Source organism: Clarias gariepinus, chromosome 27 (genome assembly GCF_024256425.1).
Source record: "Clarias gariepinus isolate MV-2021 ecotype Netherlands chromosome 27, CGAR_prim_01v2, whole genome shotgun sequence".
NCBI lineage: Eukaryota > Metazoa > Chordata > Actinopteri > Siluriformes > Clariidae > Clarias > Clarias gariepinus.
This window is the reverse complement of record NC_071126.1, coordinates 4,365,793-4,380,404: the sequence shown is the minus strand read 5'-3', so window position 1 is coordinate 4,380,404 and position 14,612 is coordinate 4,365,793. Positions and strand designations below refer to the sequence as shown.

The window sequence follows — 14,612 nt, the reverse complement described above, 5'->3', positions numbered from 1 at the left end:
GTTTCGGGTGGGTGATTAAAACTCTTAAATATATTTTTATAACATGAAAATGAGGCACACAAGCAGGAGACCGCCTTCCCTTCAGTGACATTGTGCAGGATACAATAGGCTGAGTGCTTACAGTGACAATAATAAGACTAGACTCTGAGGGATGCTGTGAATTTTGTCATGTTTCCCTTCATTTTTTTTTTTTTTTTTTTTTTTTACAAATGAACATACTGGGACTTGCGAATGAGTAAACATTTGACTAGTGCAAAAGTTTGAAAGGTCATACATCCGTAACCCTGTGGCCTCATACCTCCAGGGTCCAGGTTTGATTCCCGCCTCAGGTCTGTGTGCATGGAGTTTGCATGTTCTCCCCGTGCTTGGTGGGTTTCCTCTGAGTGCACCGGTTTCCTCCCACAGTCCAAAGACAATGAGCAGATTAGGCTAATTGGCATTGCAAACTTGGCCAGTGTGTGAATGACAATCCGGCGTCAAGTTGGCAACCTGACCGCTTACATAACCGCCAAAGAAATGACGGGTGGTAAGCATCTATTGCCCAATGTCCCAGACGGCATGTGGGATACCACCCCACCCCCCAAAAAATTAAACAATACATCCATAAATGAGAGGGTGGCTTGGAGCCCACTGTATTGGTTCCCCTTAACATTCAGCGAGTGGAACACCTGATCTATAATAGTCGTCAGATATTTTGTCGCAATATTCTTTGCAGAAGAGAAATGTCTGTCTACAGGAACATGCCTCATACAGTCCTGGCCTCGCTACAAGCCATTACACAGGTTTGGGTCATTAAAGGAGTTCCTGGGAGGCCAGTGTTTCAGACATGAGGCATGCAATCTGATCATGGCTCCGGCATACTGAAAATTTTTTGGCATTATTCAAGCACTAGTGAAATGCTGGGGTAAGTATATTAGTGTAGCAGGGAATTATATAAAGAAAAAAAAGGGAGTCTTTATCCTAATAAGCGTATATAATCTTATTCTGCACAATTAACAGTCCCAGATTGACTTGAATGACCCTTCCAGGTATATCATGGGAGAGCAGGTCATAAAGATAAAGGTCAAGCTGTTCAGTAAATGTTCACATCAAAGTTCAGAATGGAGGAAAAGTCTGATTTCAGACTTTCAGAAATGCTTTTTTTCTGTTGGGGCTTTCAGCAAATCCCCCATCGGTACAGCTCAACTGTACATAGTATTCCAATAAAGGCATCGGTCAGAGGAAGAAATTTAAATTAAAAAAGGTGTAATGCAGGCCTATACTCACATTTACATTCAGTCACAAATAACGTTTCAGTTTAAAGCACTAATTCCTGTTGGGGTTTAATGAGGTTATGAAAATTCTTACAATATTACATAAACTAATTTAAATAGTACATAGTACCCTTATTTCACTTACAACAATCCTGGGTTCAAACGCAAAACTCAATAAGATTACTGGACAAAGCTGTAGCCGCTAAGCCACAATTGCCGCTTAATGCCTTATTCCTGTAAGTCAGCTGGATGCCATTTTTTCAGCAGTAATAGTAAACAATGCGCTTCTGGAAGATACCCTGGTCAGATAAGGGCATCTGCTAAATGCTGTAAATGTAACACTAAACTTAGGCATGAGCCCTGTGTTAAGCACAGCAATAACATAAAAGCTTAGGCTTTAAACCATGTCAAATGATAATGACAGTTTTGATGAAAACTGCACAAAAAAAAAATCCAGGATCTTTTCCTAAATGGTCTTTTCCTCTGAAACAGCAAACAATTCATGAACTACTTTGCAAAGCGAAAAGGGGGGTAGGCACTGAGCAGATATTTTATCTGGTGCAGTGCTTGAGATTTCTTTTAATATTATAGAAGAAGCGCATTTATAACACAATTATAGGTTTTAACATGTTCAAACTAAACATGACAAACTGCACTGATGAATAAAGAATGGAAACAAATCATGGAGCAAAGCCAGATGAAGTCAATGTTGTTTATGACAACCAAATATCATACGGCTCTGGATTTACAGCAAGCCTTTCAATAACATTTAAAAAGATTATATTACATATTATACTTTAATACTATAATATACTGTTTTTCCTTCTGAACCATGTCCAGACAGTAAGTTCAAGCTACTCGCAGGTCTCTCAGCATTGCACTAATGTCTATTTGAGGGTTAAATTGAGTCTTCTGATTGTTGCTCTGCATCGCCCCCTGTAGGATTTTGGCAGCTTGCTGCAGCTCTTTTGGGATGGGGTTTGGTTTATCCTGTTCACCTCCACCTTGGGAACACAGCAGCACCTCGTTCACTTCGCCCTCGATAGGGCGAGAGAGCACGGTTGGGAACACGGCCTGCAAACGCTCCAACACTGACTGTCTTAGAGCTGAGTCACGACACACCAAGTTTAACATAAACAGTCCTGAGTGGGAGGGGGGAGAGAGAGAGACAGAGAAAGAGGAGATTTTTAGTATAATGATAGCATATAATAATGTGTAATCACCATGCAACACAACTCATCAGTCAACTACATTAGCCTTGTAATGACAAAAAACAAGGAAGTCATGTAAGGTAAAGTTACCTCGAGGAGTTAACAACTTGCAGACTTTCCCCAGTAAGGATTTTTCTACAAAAGCGGGAGGAGGGCAACTCATACCCAGGGAGCGGTCCTTGCTGTCAACATCGAACATGATGACATCATAGGAATGTCCCCCTATAAATAGGGAAAGAATGAGGAGTGTGAATTCAGAGTTGGGTGGTTTGCCTGGCAACCAGTACCAGGCATTTCATAAGAGTACAACAAAAACGGAAAATGCATCTACATCACTTTTGTCATGTAAATATCTATTATTTTAGGAACATTTAATCTGATTCACATTCTTAGAATTTAAATCAACAGTTTTCATAGCTCATAGTGCTCTGAACATATTAGCTTAAAGAATCAACATAATACATTTGTGAATTTTTTTTAAGAACATACATATTTAAAATATTTCCAAAAACGTTTAAGAGCATGTTACCATATACAGTGTAAAAAATCTTACCCTTACTCTCCAGCGTGCTGATGTGCTCTAGACCATCTCCCAGGATCACCTCCAGTCTGTCATCAGGCTGGAACCCAAACCAGGTCTTTGCAACCTCCAGTACAGCCGGGTCGAGTTCCACAACCTTCACGTGCACACCTGGCACAAAATCGCGTATGAACTGAGGCAGCCCTCCACCGCCCAGCCCCACCACTAACACCGACACCTGACCATCTGTGCAACAGAGCAGACAGAAAATATCAAGCAATTTAAAACAAACTTGAAAACAAACAAAAAAAAATGTCAGGCCATAAAAAGTCAGATTCTAAGATTCATTCGGTCACCTTTAGCTTTGATTACAGCACACAAACTGGAGGGTAGTTTATGTGTGAAAATGATTCCTCATGCTCTTAGTACCACTCTTTCACAGTCCGAGTGCTAGAATGTGCTTGTGCCATCAGGGGAAAACATTCCATAGATGTGATAACCTAATCATTTAGTTCATTCAGGTCATCAGGTGATTTCATTTTATTGCTGCATAACAATGCAGAGCCTAGACTGAAGCAACTCCAGATCCTAACACGCCTCCAGAGGCTTGTACAATGGCCACTATGCATGATGGGTGCATCGCTTACTTTTGCCTTTAAACATTTCAAGTTACCAATTTATCCCGACTCTTAATGCCCTACTTCATTTTGGAGTTTTTATCACTAGAACAGTACTTGCTGCTGTTGAGAATGGCCCCACATGGACACCCAAAAGATCATCTTGAGATTACTGTGCATGGTTCGACATAAAACCATAATCATGGCTCCAGATGTTCTTCATTGAACAGCCTTAGGATAACGATAAGTAGGAACAGTTTTGCACTTAAGCATCATTAAACAGTCACTAAACTTCAGTTTGCTTTGATGGCCTTTAAGTTAAAACTGTAATAACTATGTAATAGAAATTACTATGATGCTCATCCTCATGAGATGATCATAAGCTCCTGTTGACACAAATGCACTTGTTGACTAGAGCGTACAGCTAGAGAAATGTGGTCTTTTCCTCAAGTCGCCTCAGGACGTTTGACACTGTGACCTCTGGTTTGCTTCCTAGTCCTTAACTTCATTGACCTTACATCTTTCATTCCGTTCATGATTCTCTTTGCTGTGTAAAATCAGATAACACATTTAGCCCTTTAAGATGAATTCCCGTTAATCATCTTGTTATAATGCATATGCGTCACAGTTTAGTTCCTGTACGGCTTCCTGCTGCTGAAACTCAAAGCCTTACAGAGGGGTTCCTTTATATATGCATACCTTTATTACTGATGGCCTCCTTTCCAAGCATGGCAAGGCCTGCGATCATCACCTCATGATGAGTACAACAAAGGAACCCTCGATCTACAGTGTGGTTTTTGTGAGCAGAAGCTGGAGTTTCAGCAGCAGGGGCTTTCGATTTCTTCCTGCTTTTCTTTTTTTGAGCAGATCCAGCTGGACCAGCTAAAAAACCAGTATAATGACAGGATATTAAAAAAAAAAAGCATCAGGTTATACTGGAATAATGAACATTTTCTCTGGGAATAAGTCACTAACTTGTAGCGGTGGATCGCAGGCGGCTTTCAGATTGCACCAACTGAGTGTTGCTCATGAAGATTAACCTACGGTAGAGATGACCGTCCTCTCCTCGAACATCTTCAACTGAATACTCGCCTGTCAGGCCACTGATGCCCCGGCCCACCACCTCCCTCCAGCCCAGGTCACCTCCTACAGAAAGGAATGGCACCTAAACCAGAAGCGTGAGAGACAAGAGTCAAGCTAACAAAGAAAACACAGTTCTGATATTACAAATTATTAGGGATGGGAATCACCAGGGACCAGCCAATACGATATTTTAATGATACCTAGGTGCTGATTCGATTTTGACTCCGCAAGTATCCAGATTTATAAATATATTTTTAATTTTGGTCCAATTCCATACAAACTCAGCGAACAATTTGCTGTGCTGCTTGCCAATGTGTGAATAGTTCAGAATGAACCACCTGTAGGATTCAAGAGGAACTGCAACATACAGTATCACCACCTCAAACGCATTTATGTATAAATAAAAAATAATAATTAAATAAATTGATTTGAGTCAATGGGTCGATACTTTACTAAATCCATTTTCCCCACAATCTCTATTTATAATTATCATAATAAATACATTTTTTAAAATGGTCTCCTTTTTAACCTGTTGATTGGCTGGCATTCCAGGAGGAGCTAGTTCCATCACCATGGGAGACAGCTCGGACTGGACCGCTTGCATGTCTTTATATTCCTGTTCTCGATGCATTGCGACAACGATCAACCGGCGGAAGTTTGCGCTGGCGGCGAGCTGAGTGCGACCTTCGGCAGAACCGTATAACCAATCGGACTCTCGACCCTGAGGAACTTTACAAATAAACAATCAGCAATGCATTTATAAAAGAAAAGCGCACACATTAACTTGAGAAATGTCTCCTACCAATAAAGATGGCAAAGTGGTTGGTACGGGGTACTTTGACAGAAGGTGGGCTGTCCTGCACCGTAAGCGTGTATCGGGGACGGCCGGTGGCAGCGTGGCACAGCGTGAGGGAAGGCGTGCTAGCAGAGTCCGTGGCACTTCTAAGTTTCTGTAGCATGACTGCATACGCCTGGCTTTCCTTTACCGCAGCTAATAGCTCCGGAACCGACACCAGTCTACACGGGGCACCGTCCTCCCCCTGGCACATCTCCAGTAGTTTGAATGGCGGTGGCTGGCGGAACTTGGTGCAGACCAGAACAAACACAGGAAGAGCGAACGAGGAGGACTCCGAGTCCGTGTCCTGCTGGCTCAGGCAGTGGATACGTATAGCAAAGCCGGCTTCAGCAAAATGCTCCACTGCCAGCTTTATCACATGCTCCTGGGCGAGGGTCACACAGACGTAGCGGCCGCCAACAGCCAGAACCCGGGCCGCCTCAGCGAGCATTTTGCTCGCCACAACACCCTCCTCCTCCGAAGCCATGGCATCTAATGTTCCCTTATCTAGAACAGCATGGAAGCTGCCGTATTCATATCCTGTCTGTGTGGCATCTACCTGACGGAAGAGGAGGTCGGGACGGCGCTGCACGTTTCGCTGGTTCATGTGCGCAACGACTGTCTCGCTGATGTCAATGTTGGTTAAGTTGCGGTAGCCGACATCGTAAAGCTGCTCACTTAGCTCGGAGTTCCCACAACCTACAACTAGAACCTGATACAGAAAAAGACATGCGTCGGAATTCAAGACTCATGATGGCAACACCATTGGTGTTAGCACTATTATACTGTATAGTACATATTTATGGAATAGTAATAATTTACATACTTGTCAAACTTCAATATTACAAAAAGATAACCCAAGTAAATACAAAATAAAGGTTTTAAATGATGGTAATCACCACTGGACTCCACAGTCCCTAGTTGGACAACAGAGATTCCTAGATGGATGATTAATGATCAAAGGTTTGTGGACACCTGACCATTACAGCCAGCCATATGTGCTTTCTGAACATCTTAACTTCACAGATTTATTCACACCACCTTGCTGTTATAATACCTTCCATACATCTGGGAAGGCTTATCACTCAAATCCGAGGTGTCTCTGTGGGGATTTGTGTTCACGTGCGTCACTGAGTGAGGGTATGAGGAGCTCTGAGGTGACGTCAGTCTTCCAGTTCATACCGAGGATGCGGACATACAATGGAGACAACTCCACGGCAACAGTTTAGGGAAGGATCTCATAAGGATGTGATGTTCAGGTGTCCACAAACTTCTGGTCCTAATCCTGTCATTACCTTGTCACGTGGTTTAATGTACTTGTGCAGCACTCCACATAGAGACGTGTAATCCCCATACCACTCAAAAGCTTTTTCTCCTCGTTTGCGGAAAAATCGTTCCCAGTATTCCGCAGAGCTGAACTCCTCCGCTGTCCTCGGTAACAAACTCATGTCTCGTTTAAGTCGTTACTAGATAAAAAAAATATATATATCAAGTCTTCTTTGTTTTTTTTGAATGCTGATTACAAATACCCTTTAACCTGCATTGCACAAGATACCGCACTCTACACGTGATGCACGTGATAGAAAATTACAACAATTGAAAAAATATATTTTTTAAGTATAACGCTGAAACAAGTCGTAACCCACGTGGTTTAGAATTTCGCTTCAACAACCCGGATACATTTCATTGACGCACGCGCGAGAATGCTGGGCACTGATTGGGCGGTTTGAGAAGGCGGGACAGAATGCTGAGCGGTTGAAGCGTTTTATTGGAGAAAAGTTGAATCGAGTGATCCTGATTGGTTAATCGTGTGTCAATGAGGCAGATGGCGGTGCAGCTAGGAGAGCCGGTTTAATAAACATGGCGGTACAGGCTGGAAGATCCGTGGTATTTGTAACGGGAAACGTGAAAAAATTAGAAGAGGTGGGAAATGAAAAATCAACAATTATATTTGTTATGTGCATGTATACTATATGCAGTGCATTCACTTTGGTTTTTTAAAGCTCTGTGAATTTAAAATGTGATCTGTCCAGATTCAGACTCTATTCATGCTTCTTCTTATTATTATTATTATTATTGTGTGTGTGTTCAGGTTGTTCAAATCCTTGGTGACAAATTCCCCTACAAACTCATCTCTAAAAAGATCGATCGTAAGTATGCACTGAAATGCACTAATGCAGCAATCTGTGTCAGTACGAGGTGGTATTAAAAGTTTACTAGTTGGCGAGAGTTTTGTGACTCACCACCAGATGGCAGCATAAGGCTGCACGCACAGTCACAGAGCCCCGACCTTCATAAGTCAGTGTGCCAAAAGGCATTCACCTGAATTTCTGTGTTAAACTGGACAAACCTGCCACAGAGATGTTTGACATGATTCTGAAAGTTCACGGCGATGAGTATGAAAAAAGTTTATTAACGGGGAGGAATCGGCCACGACTAAATTAGGGAGAAAATCGGGGAAACCCCCCCCCCCCCCCCCCAAAAAAAAAGACCATCACACCCACCCAAGACAACATGGCTTTGGCCACGCCTTTTATCGTATCATAATTCCTCTGCTTCTACCAATTTGACAAGAAGCCTTATTCTTGTGTGTGATGGTCAGGTGCCTGCAGATTATTTTCCATATAATGTGTTCTGAGTGTATGTTTTGATTTACAGTGCCTGAATACCAAGGAGAACCTGATGAGATCTCAATACAGAAATGCAAGGAGGCAGCGAGAGAGGTTTGAGAACGAAACTGTAGCTATTTCAATGGTACTGTAGCTGTAGAATACTTGCAGATGTTGGCTTAACTTTGTGCTCTTGTAAAGGTGGACGGGCCAGTGATCGTAGAGGACACCTGCCTGTGTTTTAAGGCACTAGGAGGTCTACCAGGACCATACATGTAAGCCAAGGCATGACTTTCACGTGTTTATCAGTAGACGTCGTGATATTAGACCAGTCTTTAAATAAGCAACACTTTTTCTTGGTGTTTCTTATAGAAAATGGTTTCTGGATAAACTGAAGCCAGAGGGTAAGAGTGTGTTGTTGTTATTGGTATATGAATTCATCCTTTTAGGAGTAAGCATTGATTTTTGGTTTCGCTGTTTTCAGGACTGTACAAGCTTTTAGCAGGTTTTGAAGATAAATCAGCCTGGGCTTTATGCACGTTTGCTTATTCTCCTGGCAAAGGTGAGAATGTTGAACTCTTCAGAGGAATCATTGAGGTTAGTACATGTTCCACAGACACAAAACAGTAAAACTTATACTATACATGTTGATTATGTGCATAAACATTTCCTTGACCAGTGCAGCTGCATGTACATATTAATTGTGCTGCTTGCAATGTTACGATCTAGTTGCTACTCATAAAGCAGTACAATGAGCTCTTGAATAAACCTTTTGGTGAAACTATTGGCTGTATATGACATCTATATGAGACTTCATCTGGCCATCACTACATTGCACCCATAAGCTACCACCAACTGTTGATTTGCAGAAGAGTGGTTATTTTAGTCCTGGGATATGCCTGTGCCATCAGGGAAGATGGCACATGCATTAGTAAAGTTTTGTTGTTGTTAGTGAAGTTTTCTTATAGCCACACAGCTGTTTAGTCATCATCTTCTCTGTCTTTCGGCTGTTCCCTTTCAGGGGTCGCAACAGCGAATCATCTGCCTCCATCTAACCCTATCCTCTGCATGCTCTTCTCTCACACCAACTAACTTCATGTCCTCTCTCACTGCATCCATAAATCTCCTCTTTGGTCTTCCTCTAGACCTCCTGCCTGGCAGTTCCAACCTCAGCATCCTTCTACCGATATATTCACAGTCTCTTCTCTAAACATGTCCAAACCACCTCAGTCTGGGAAAGGAGGTGAAGAGGCGGGTACAGGCAGGTTGGAATGGGTGGAGAGAAGTGTTGGGTGTGTTACGTGACAAAAGATTATCAGCGCGAGTCAAAGAAAAGGTGTTCAGGACAGTGGTGAGACCAGCGATGCTCTACAGCTTAGAGACAGTGGCACTAAAGAAAAGACAGGAGGCAGAGCTGAAGATGTTGAGGTTCTCCTTGGGAGTGACAAGGATAGATAGGATCAAGAATGAGTTCATCAGAGGGTTTAGTCATAATCCTGTGACTTCTCATCACATTGTGCTCTTACTTTCTTTATTAAACACAGCTCTGGTTTTTACTGCGCAAGTGTAAATGACAAATATTTTTATATAAACACAAACTAAATGTTTTTTATGCATTTTACTGTAGTCATTTAAGTAATGTAAACAATGAAAGTTGTTCAAGTCAAACCAGGACTTTTGATCATGCAGCATAACAGAAAACAGTTTGAGACTAAAAGCTCCCTTTATTTATGTAATCCCCTGCTACATTAACACACTTATCCCAGCGTTTCACTAGTGCTTGGATATCGTCACGTTATAAAGGTTTCTCAGTGTGCCAGAGCCATGATCAGACTTCCTTCTTGACGGCTGAAACGCTGGCCTCCCAGGAACTCTTTTAATAGCCCAAACATGTGGAAATGGCTTGGAGCGAGGACAGGACTGTACGGGGGATGTGGCAATAACTCCTAGCCAAGTCATGGGATGAATGATTGTGTGTAAAGTTCCCACAGACAGATGTGTCTCTACTGCAACTTGCCGACAAGTTATTTGTCACTTTTTAAGGACAGGTGTTCCAGTTGCTGAATGTTCAAGGGAAGTCCAAGTCGCTTCGGCCAGGATCATCATTCCCTGACGTACAGCCAGCTTTAAAATATTTGCACCATTAAACTTTTTTTACCACGACTAAGAGTCTCAACACCGTACTGTGCTTGAAGTCTTCTGTAAGTGTCAATCGGTTTTAGGAGAAATTCATCACAAGTTCTAGTTTGACTTAAACTCTCCTCATATTAAATGAGTGAAGCATGATGGTACTTACATTTCCGCAACTCATCAGATGTCTCTGTGTCTCCTTGAGATTAACGCTTCAAGGCTTTGAATCATTTTGGATGCAAATCTGAAAAAGGCTTCATTCGCTCTTCACCAAAGGGTGTGTAAATGTTAAATAATTATTCAAAACAATTAAACATGTTTTCCTGTTACACAGGGCAGGATTGTCGAGCCCAGAGGCCCAAGAGACTTTGGATGGGATCCCTGTTTCCAGCCTGATGGCTACGATAAAACGTGAGTCAATCTCCTATGGAGAAACTTCGGCATTTCACCAAAAGATGGCGGCGTTTCACAACTCGTCCCTAACCCTAAGAATCTTGTGGATTATAGAGATGCAATACAGCCTTATTTCAAGTCTGTCCAAAACTATAATATGAGACTTTATGGAACATCCACACTATAAAGTGTCCATGCAGAATTTAAAAACTTTCCAAAAGTCGACCAGGTGCCATCATCGTGATTAATTTGAATGATTAGTTCTAAGTGTTTCATGATCGTGACATTGAGCTGGTCTGTCTCTCAAATCCTGTTGTCTTTGCTTTGTCTGATCAGTTATGCAGAACTCCCTAAAGAAGTCAAGAACACCATCTCTCACCGGTACCGCGCCCTGGCAGCCATGTCGGAACACTTCTCCAAACCGAATGACGGTCCAGAGACCAAACGCATCAAAGCCGGTGACTAATCACAAGTAGGTCTGACCAATCAGAAGACGGCTTCTCTCGTCAATATCGGGGCATTCGGCCAGCGTGATGTGTTACATCTATTAACAGGAGAGTGCTAAAACGGTTTTACAATAAATCAATAAAACAAACATTGTGTATAGTTCTACTTTGATATTTGTCTGTTTTTGGTGTGCTTCTCTTTAAAATTATCAGCAGTTTCATTCTTAAGAACATTTTAAATATATGGATGTCCCGGGAATCATTTCATATGTGCCAACCTTTAGAGCTCAAAAACAGATTTTCCCATTCCAAATTGGGGTCTGGGGGCTGCCGTTTTGTAAGAAAAACCTTATTTTTCTCCTTGCATCCTGGTGATCTGTATATAAATTTAAGAAGTATTACTCTTAAATTGTTTTCCCTTATGTATAGAGACTTTTGCGATGTTCTGTTGATCAGCAAGAGCTAAAACTATTTAACTTAGATTATTATTACAAAATGTACTGGATATCACATCGGATTAATCTGTCAATAATTTGTTGAGGGAGATTTTTGAATAATTGAAATAAAGTTTCAAGTTACTGTACTTTTTTTTTTTTTTCATTTCACCTTCTATACTGCCTATTCTGTACAGGGTTGCAGGGGCCTGGAGCATATCTCAGGAGAATTTGGGCGAAAGGCTGGGTACACCCAGGCCATGGTGCCAATCCATCGCAGAAAATCCCCACACACACACACGATGGGCAATTTGGGAACGCCAATTGCCTGCATGTCTTTGGACTTTTGGATGAGACCCACCAAGCACGGGGAAAACATGAAAAGGTGGTGCGAGGCTACAGTATTACCCACCATGCTGCCTTTTGTTTCTATTTTTGCCTTTTAATTAGATTTGAGATTTGTTTTTTGATTAAAGAAATAAGTGAATGAAACCACAAAAGTTATCTATTTAATTATAAAATATTTATTTTTTAAATATATATAAAATAAAAATTTGTCTTCCTATATTTTTTAGGAAGTCAATGTGGCACAGTGATGGTGAAAAGTTAAGACTTAGTGTTCATATTGCATGACTTCGCTCATTTATCATACAAAAATTGTATTCAAAGTTTTTGCTTGTCTTGCAAAACACTCACTGACCAAGTTACTCTCAATCCAAGGTTTTATGGTCTTTCATGGATTTATTGAAATACGTGTCAGTAAATAACATGAGCACACCACCAACCATTTATTGCATAATTTTTTATACAGCCCTCGTATTAATATATTACCTTTGCTACCTATGTGTCCCTTCCCATAAAACTAACCAGCAGCCAACCCTGCTTAGATAATCAGCATTGGCCATGAATCTTCATTGTGTTACTGCGGCAGTCCTTGTTTGCTCAGACGACTCTAGCCAGACGTGTTATTGCACTCAAAGCATTCGCTACTTATGTTGGTCATTACGGTAACCATTTGGAAACTGTTTTATCACTTCTGGTTCTGGGATGCATACCTCTTCTGCGTTTCCTTGCCACCCTTTTCAGGAAATTCCTGAAGTTTAGGAAGTAAAGTAATTACTTGTGTTAAAAATTTGCACCTTTGGTGAGTTAGTCTCCACTGTATCCTCAGATCCCTGGTCCTACACAGGGTTGTGCTCTTCTGATATGCTTTTCTGCTGTTTTAAAAAGTGAGTTCCTGATGGTTCATATAAAGCTTTTGACCTTTATCTGCATGATTTTTTTTCTGATTGCTTTGTTCCCATGTGTTTGGATGATTGGATAATCAATGTGCATAAATGTGCAGGTGTACAAGTGTTCCCAAGAAATTTAGTATGAGTGAGTGTATAATAATATTGTAATGTTTCCCACAAAGATTCGTGTACTTTGATGCAAAACTATGATGAATCCATTGACAAGATGGTACACCAAATTTCTGTGAACATTTACTATCAGGGTTAAAAGAGTCTGGTCTGCATATAATGTCCTTGCGTTAAAATTAGTAATGTACGTCATCTCTCCTTGGGACAGATTCAGAAGACATACAGTATATATGGAAACACAGCTGTTACACAGCTGCAATAGTTAATGCGACTATAAAGGGTTGTACATTCATCTTACTGATTTATTGATCAGTGGCCATGTCTGTCAAAATTGACAAAACAGTTACTTTATTCTCTATCATGAATACTAGCTCTGTTAGCTTGCTGCTGAAGGTCACAGTTTCTTTAGGTAAATTCTACTCTAATCATTTAAATATTGGATGTCTTGAGTTCAAACTGTGGTTTTATGAGTCAAACATAACACTATCTGAAACATAAAAATTTCTAATTTAAATACAAAATTGTTTATTGAATGCTCCAAGAGTTCACACCAAGAGAAATTTTACTACAGTATGTAATATGGTGGGGGGGCTCAGTGGTTAAGGTCACTGGTTCGAGCCCAGACACTGTCGGGTTGCCACTGTTGGACGGTTGAGCAAGGTCCTTCACTCCTAAGTGCTCAGATACAATCGGGCGCTGGCAACCCAACCCTGTAAATAATTGTCAAAGAAATGGCAGATACTAAAAGTATTATACCATAATATACTTTAGTATTACTGTGGTACTTTAGGCATTAACATGGTAAGCACAATAGGACTTATCAGGTGAAGTACTATGGCACTTTAGTGAGTACCCTGGTGGTATAAGTGTATGTATCTACTGTACATTGGGGACCTTTTATTAGGTATCACAGTGGCCACTGAAGTGCAACATGTATTTAATAAGCTATGTTAGTACATACTGTACCATATTAGATATGTTAGTACATAGGCCTACTTTTGATATGGTATAGTACAGACAGTACCACAACTTGCTGAACACAAGCAGTAAGGATGGGCTCAAAATCCCTTATCCTCAGCACTGAACCTCTCAGAGTGGTTTTCTGAGCCCCCTGCTGTACTCTCTATACACCTATGACTGCGTGGCCACTACCAATCCCTCCACCATCATCAAGTTTGCTAACAACACTGTCGTGGTGGGCCTTATATCCGACAAACGATGAGATGGCCCACCTGGAAGAGATTAGAAATATGGAGAACTGATGCCAGAGGAATAACCTCCTCCTTAACTTCAGCAAGACAAGGGAGCTGATAGTGGACGTCAGTACAAAGCAGACAAGATACAGTACTACCCCTGTGATCAACAAGAGCCCAGTGTGGACAGCTTCAGATAACTTGGTGTTCACATCATGCAGGAGAAAGAGGCTAGGAAAATGTTGGAGGACTTCAACAATGGACTGTTCTTTCTGTTGTGGTCAGGAAAGCAATTCCGCTCCCTGAAGGCCAACACAGAGAGAGACTAAGGAGAACTACTTGCCACGATGCGCATTACACATTAACACACATTTGCAAATTTTAAACACCATGAAACTTTGAACTTTGATTTTGCACATTATCCTGCGCATTGTCTTTTTTCATGACTGGACATGTTTTCTATATCCCAATTCCATTCCATTTCAATTCTATTTTATTATTTGTAGATAATGTAAATTTTTGCAGCT

The 14,612-nt window shown here is 41.2% G+C and overlaps 2 protein-coding genes across 4 annotated transcripts; one reads left to right on the top strand and one right to left on the bottom strand.

The window, feature by feature from the left end:
* Positions 1-1,948: 1,948 nt before the first annotated feature.
* mettl13 (methyltransferase 13, eEF1A lysine and N-terminal methyltransferase) lies at positions 1,949-7,192 on the bottom strand. 2 transcript variants are annotated; one of them, XM_053489349.1, is made up of 8 exons: positions 6,815-7,192; positions 5,487-6,231; positions 5,214-5,413; positions 4,577-4,766; positions 4,301-4,483; positions 3,018-3,230; positions 2,555-2,686; positions 1,949-2,395 (listed from the first exon to the last, which is right to left on the bottom strand). In XM_053489349.1, the coding sequence occupies exons 1-8, from the start codon at positions 6,965-6,967 to the stop codon at positions 2,103-2,105; spliced, it is 2,109 nt and encodes a 702-aa protein (XP_053345324.1). In that variant the 5' UTR covers positions 6,968-7,192; the 3' UTR covers positions 1,949-2,102. The 2 variants fall into 2 exon arrangements, with proteins under 2 accessions (XP_053345324.1, XP_053345325.1); XM_053489350.1 differs by having other exon boundaries at positions 3,024-3,230.
* Positions 7,193-7,297: 105 nt separating this feature from the next.
* Positions 7,298-12,751, top strand: itpa (inosine triphosphatase (nucleoside triphosphate pyrophosphatase)). Of its 2 annotated transcripts, XM_053489351.1 has the most exons (9): positions 7,299-7,442; positions 7,612-7,669; positions 8,178-8,242; positions 8,330-8,403; positions 8,501-8,532; positions 8,613-8,725; positions 10,593-10,669; positions 10,988-11,123; positions 11,729-12,751. In XM_053489351.1, the coding sequence occupies exons 1-8, from the start codon at positions 7,380-7,382 to the stop codon at positions 11,115-11,117; spliced, it is 612 nt and encodes a 203-aa protein (XP_053345326.1). In that variant the 5' UTR covers positions 7,299-7,379; the 3' UTR covers positions 11,118-11,123; positions 11,729-12,751. The 2 variants fall into 2 exon arrangements, with proteins under 2 accessions (XP_053345327.1, XP_053345326.1); XM_053489352.1 differs by lacking the exon at positions 11,729-12,751 and having other exon boundaries at positions 7,298-7,442; positions 10,988-11,669.
* The last annotated feature ends 1,861 nt before the right edge of the window (positions 12,752-14,612 follow it).

What these genes read in the sequence shown, in the direction of transcription:
- mettl13 (XM_053489349.1), bottom strand. Translation starts at nt 6,967, where the DNA reads ATGAGTTTGTTACCGAGGACAGCGGAGGAGTTCAGCTCTGCGGAATAC. An exon ending in CCTGCGATCCACCGCTACAA is followed by an intron (nt 4,484 to 4,576) that starts GTTAGTGACTTA and finishes CTGGTTTTTTAG; the next exon opens with CTGGTCCAGCTGGATCTGCT. An exon ending in CAGCACGCTGGAGAGTAAGG is followed by an intron (nt 2,687 to 3,017) that starts GTAAGATTTTTT and finishes CCCTATTTATAG; the next exon opens with GGGGACATTCCTATGATGTC.
- itpa (XM_053489351.1), top strand. Translation starts at nt 7,380, where the DNA reads ATGGCGGTACAGGCTGGAAGATCCGTGGTATTTGTAACGGGAAACGTG. An exon ending in CATCTCTAAAAAGATCGATC is followed by an intron (nt 7,670 to 8,177) that starts GTAAGTATGCAC and finishes TTTGATTTACAG; the next exon opens with TGCCTGAATACCAAGGAGAA. An exon ending in GGTCTACCAGGACCATACAT is followed by an intron (nt 8,404 to 8,500) that starts GTAAGCCAAGGC and finishes TGTTTCTTATAG; the next exon opens with AAAATGGTTTCTGGATAAAC.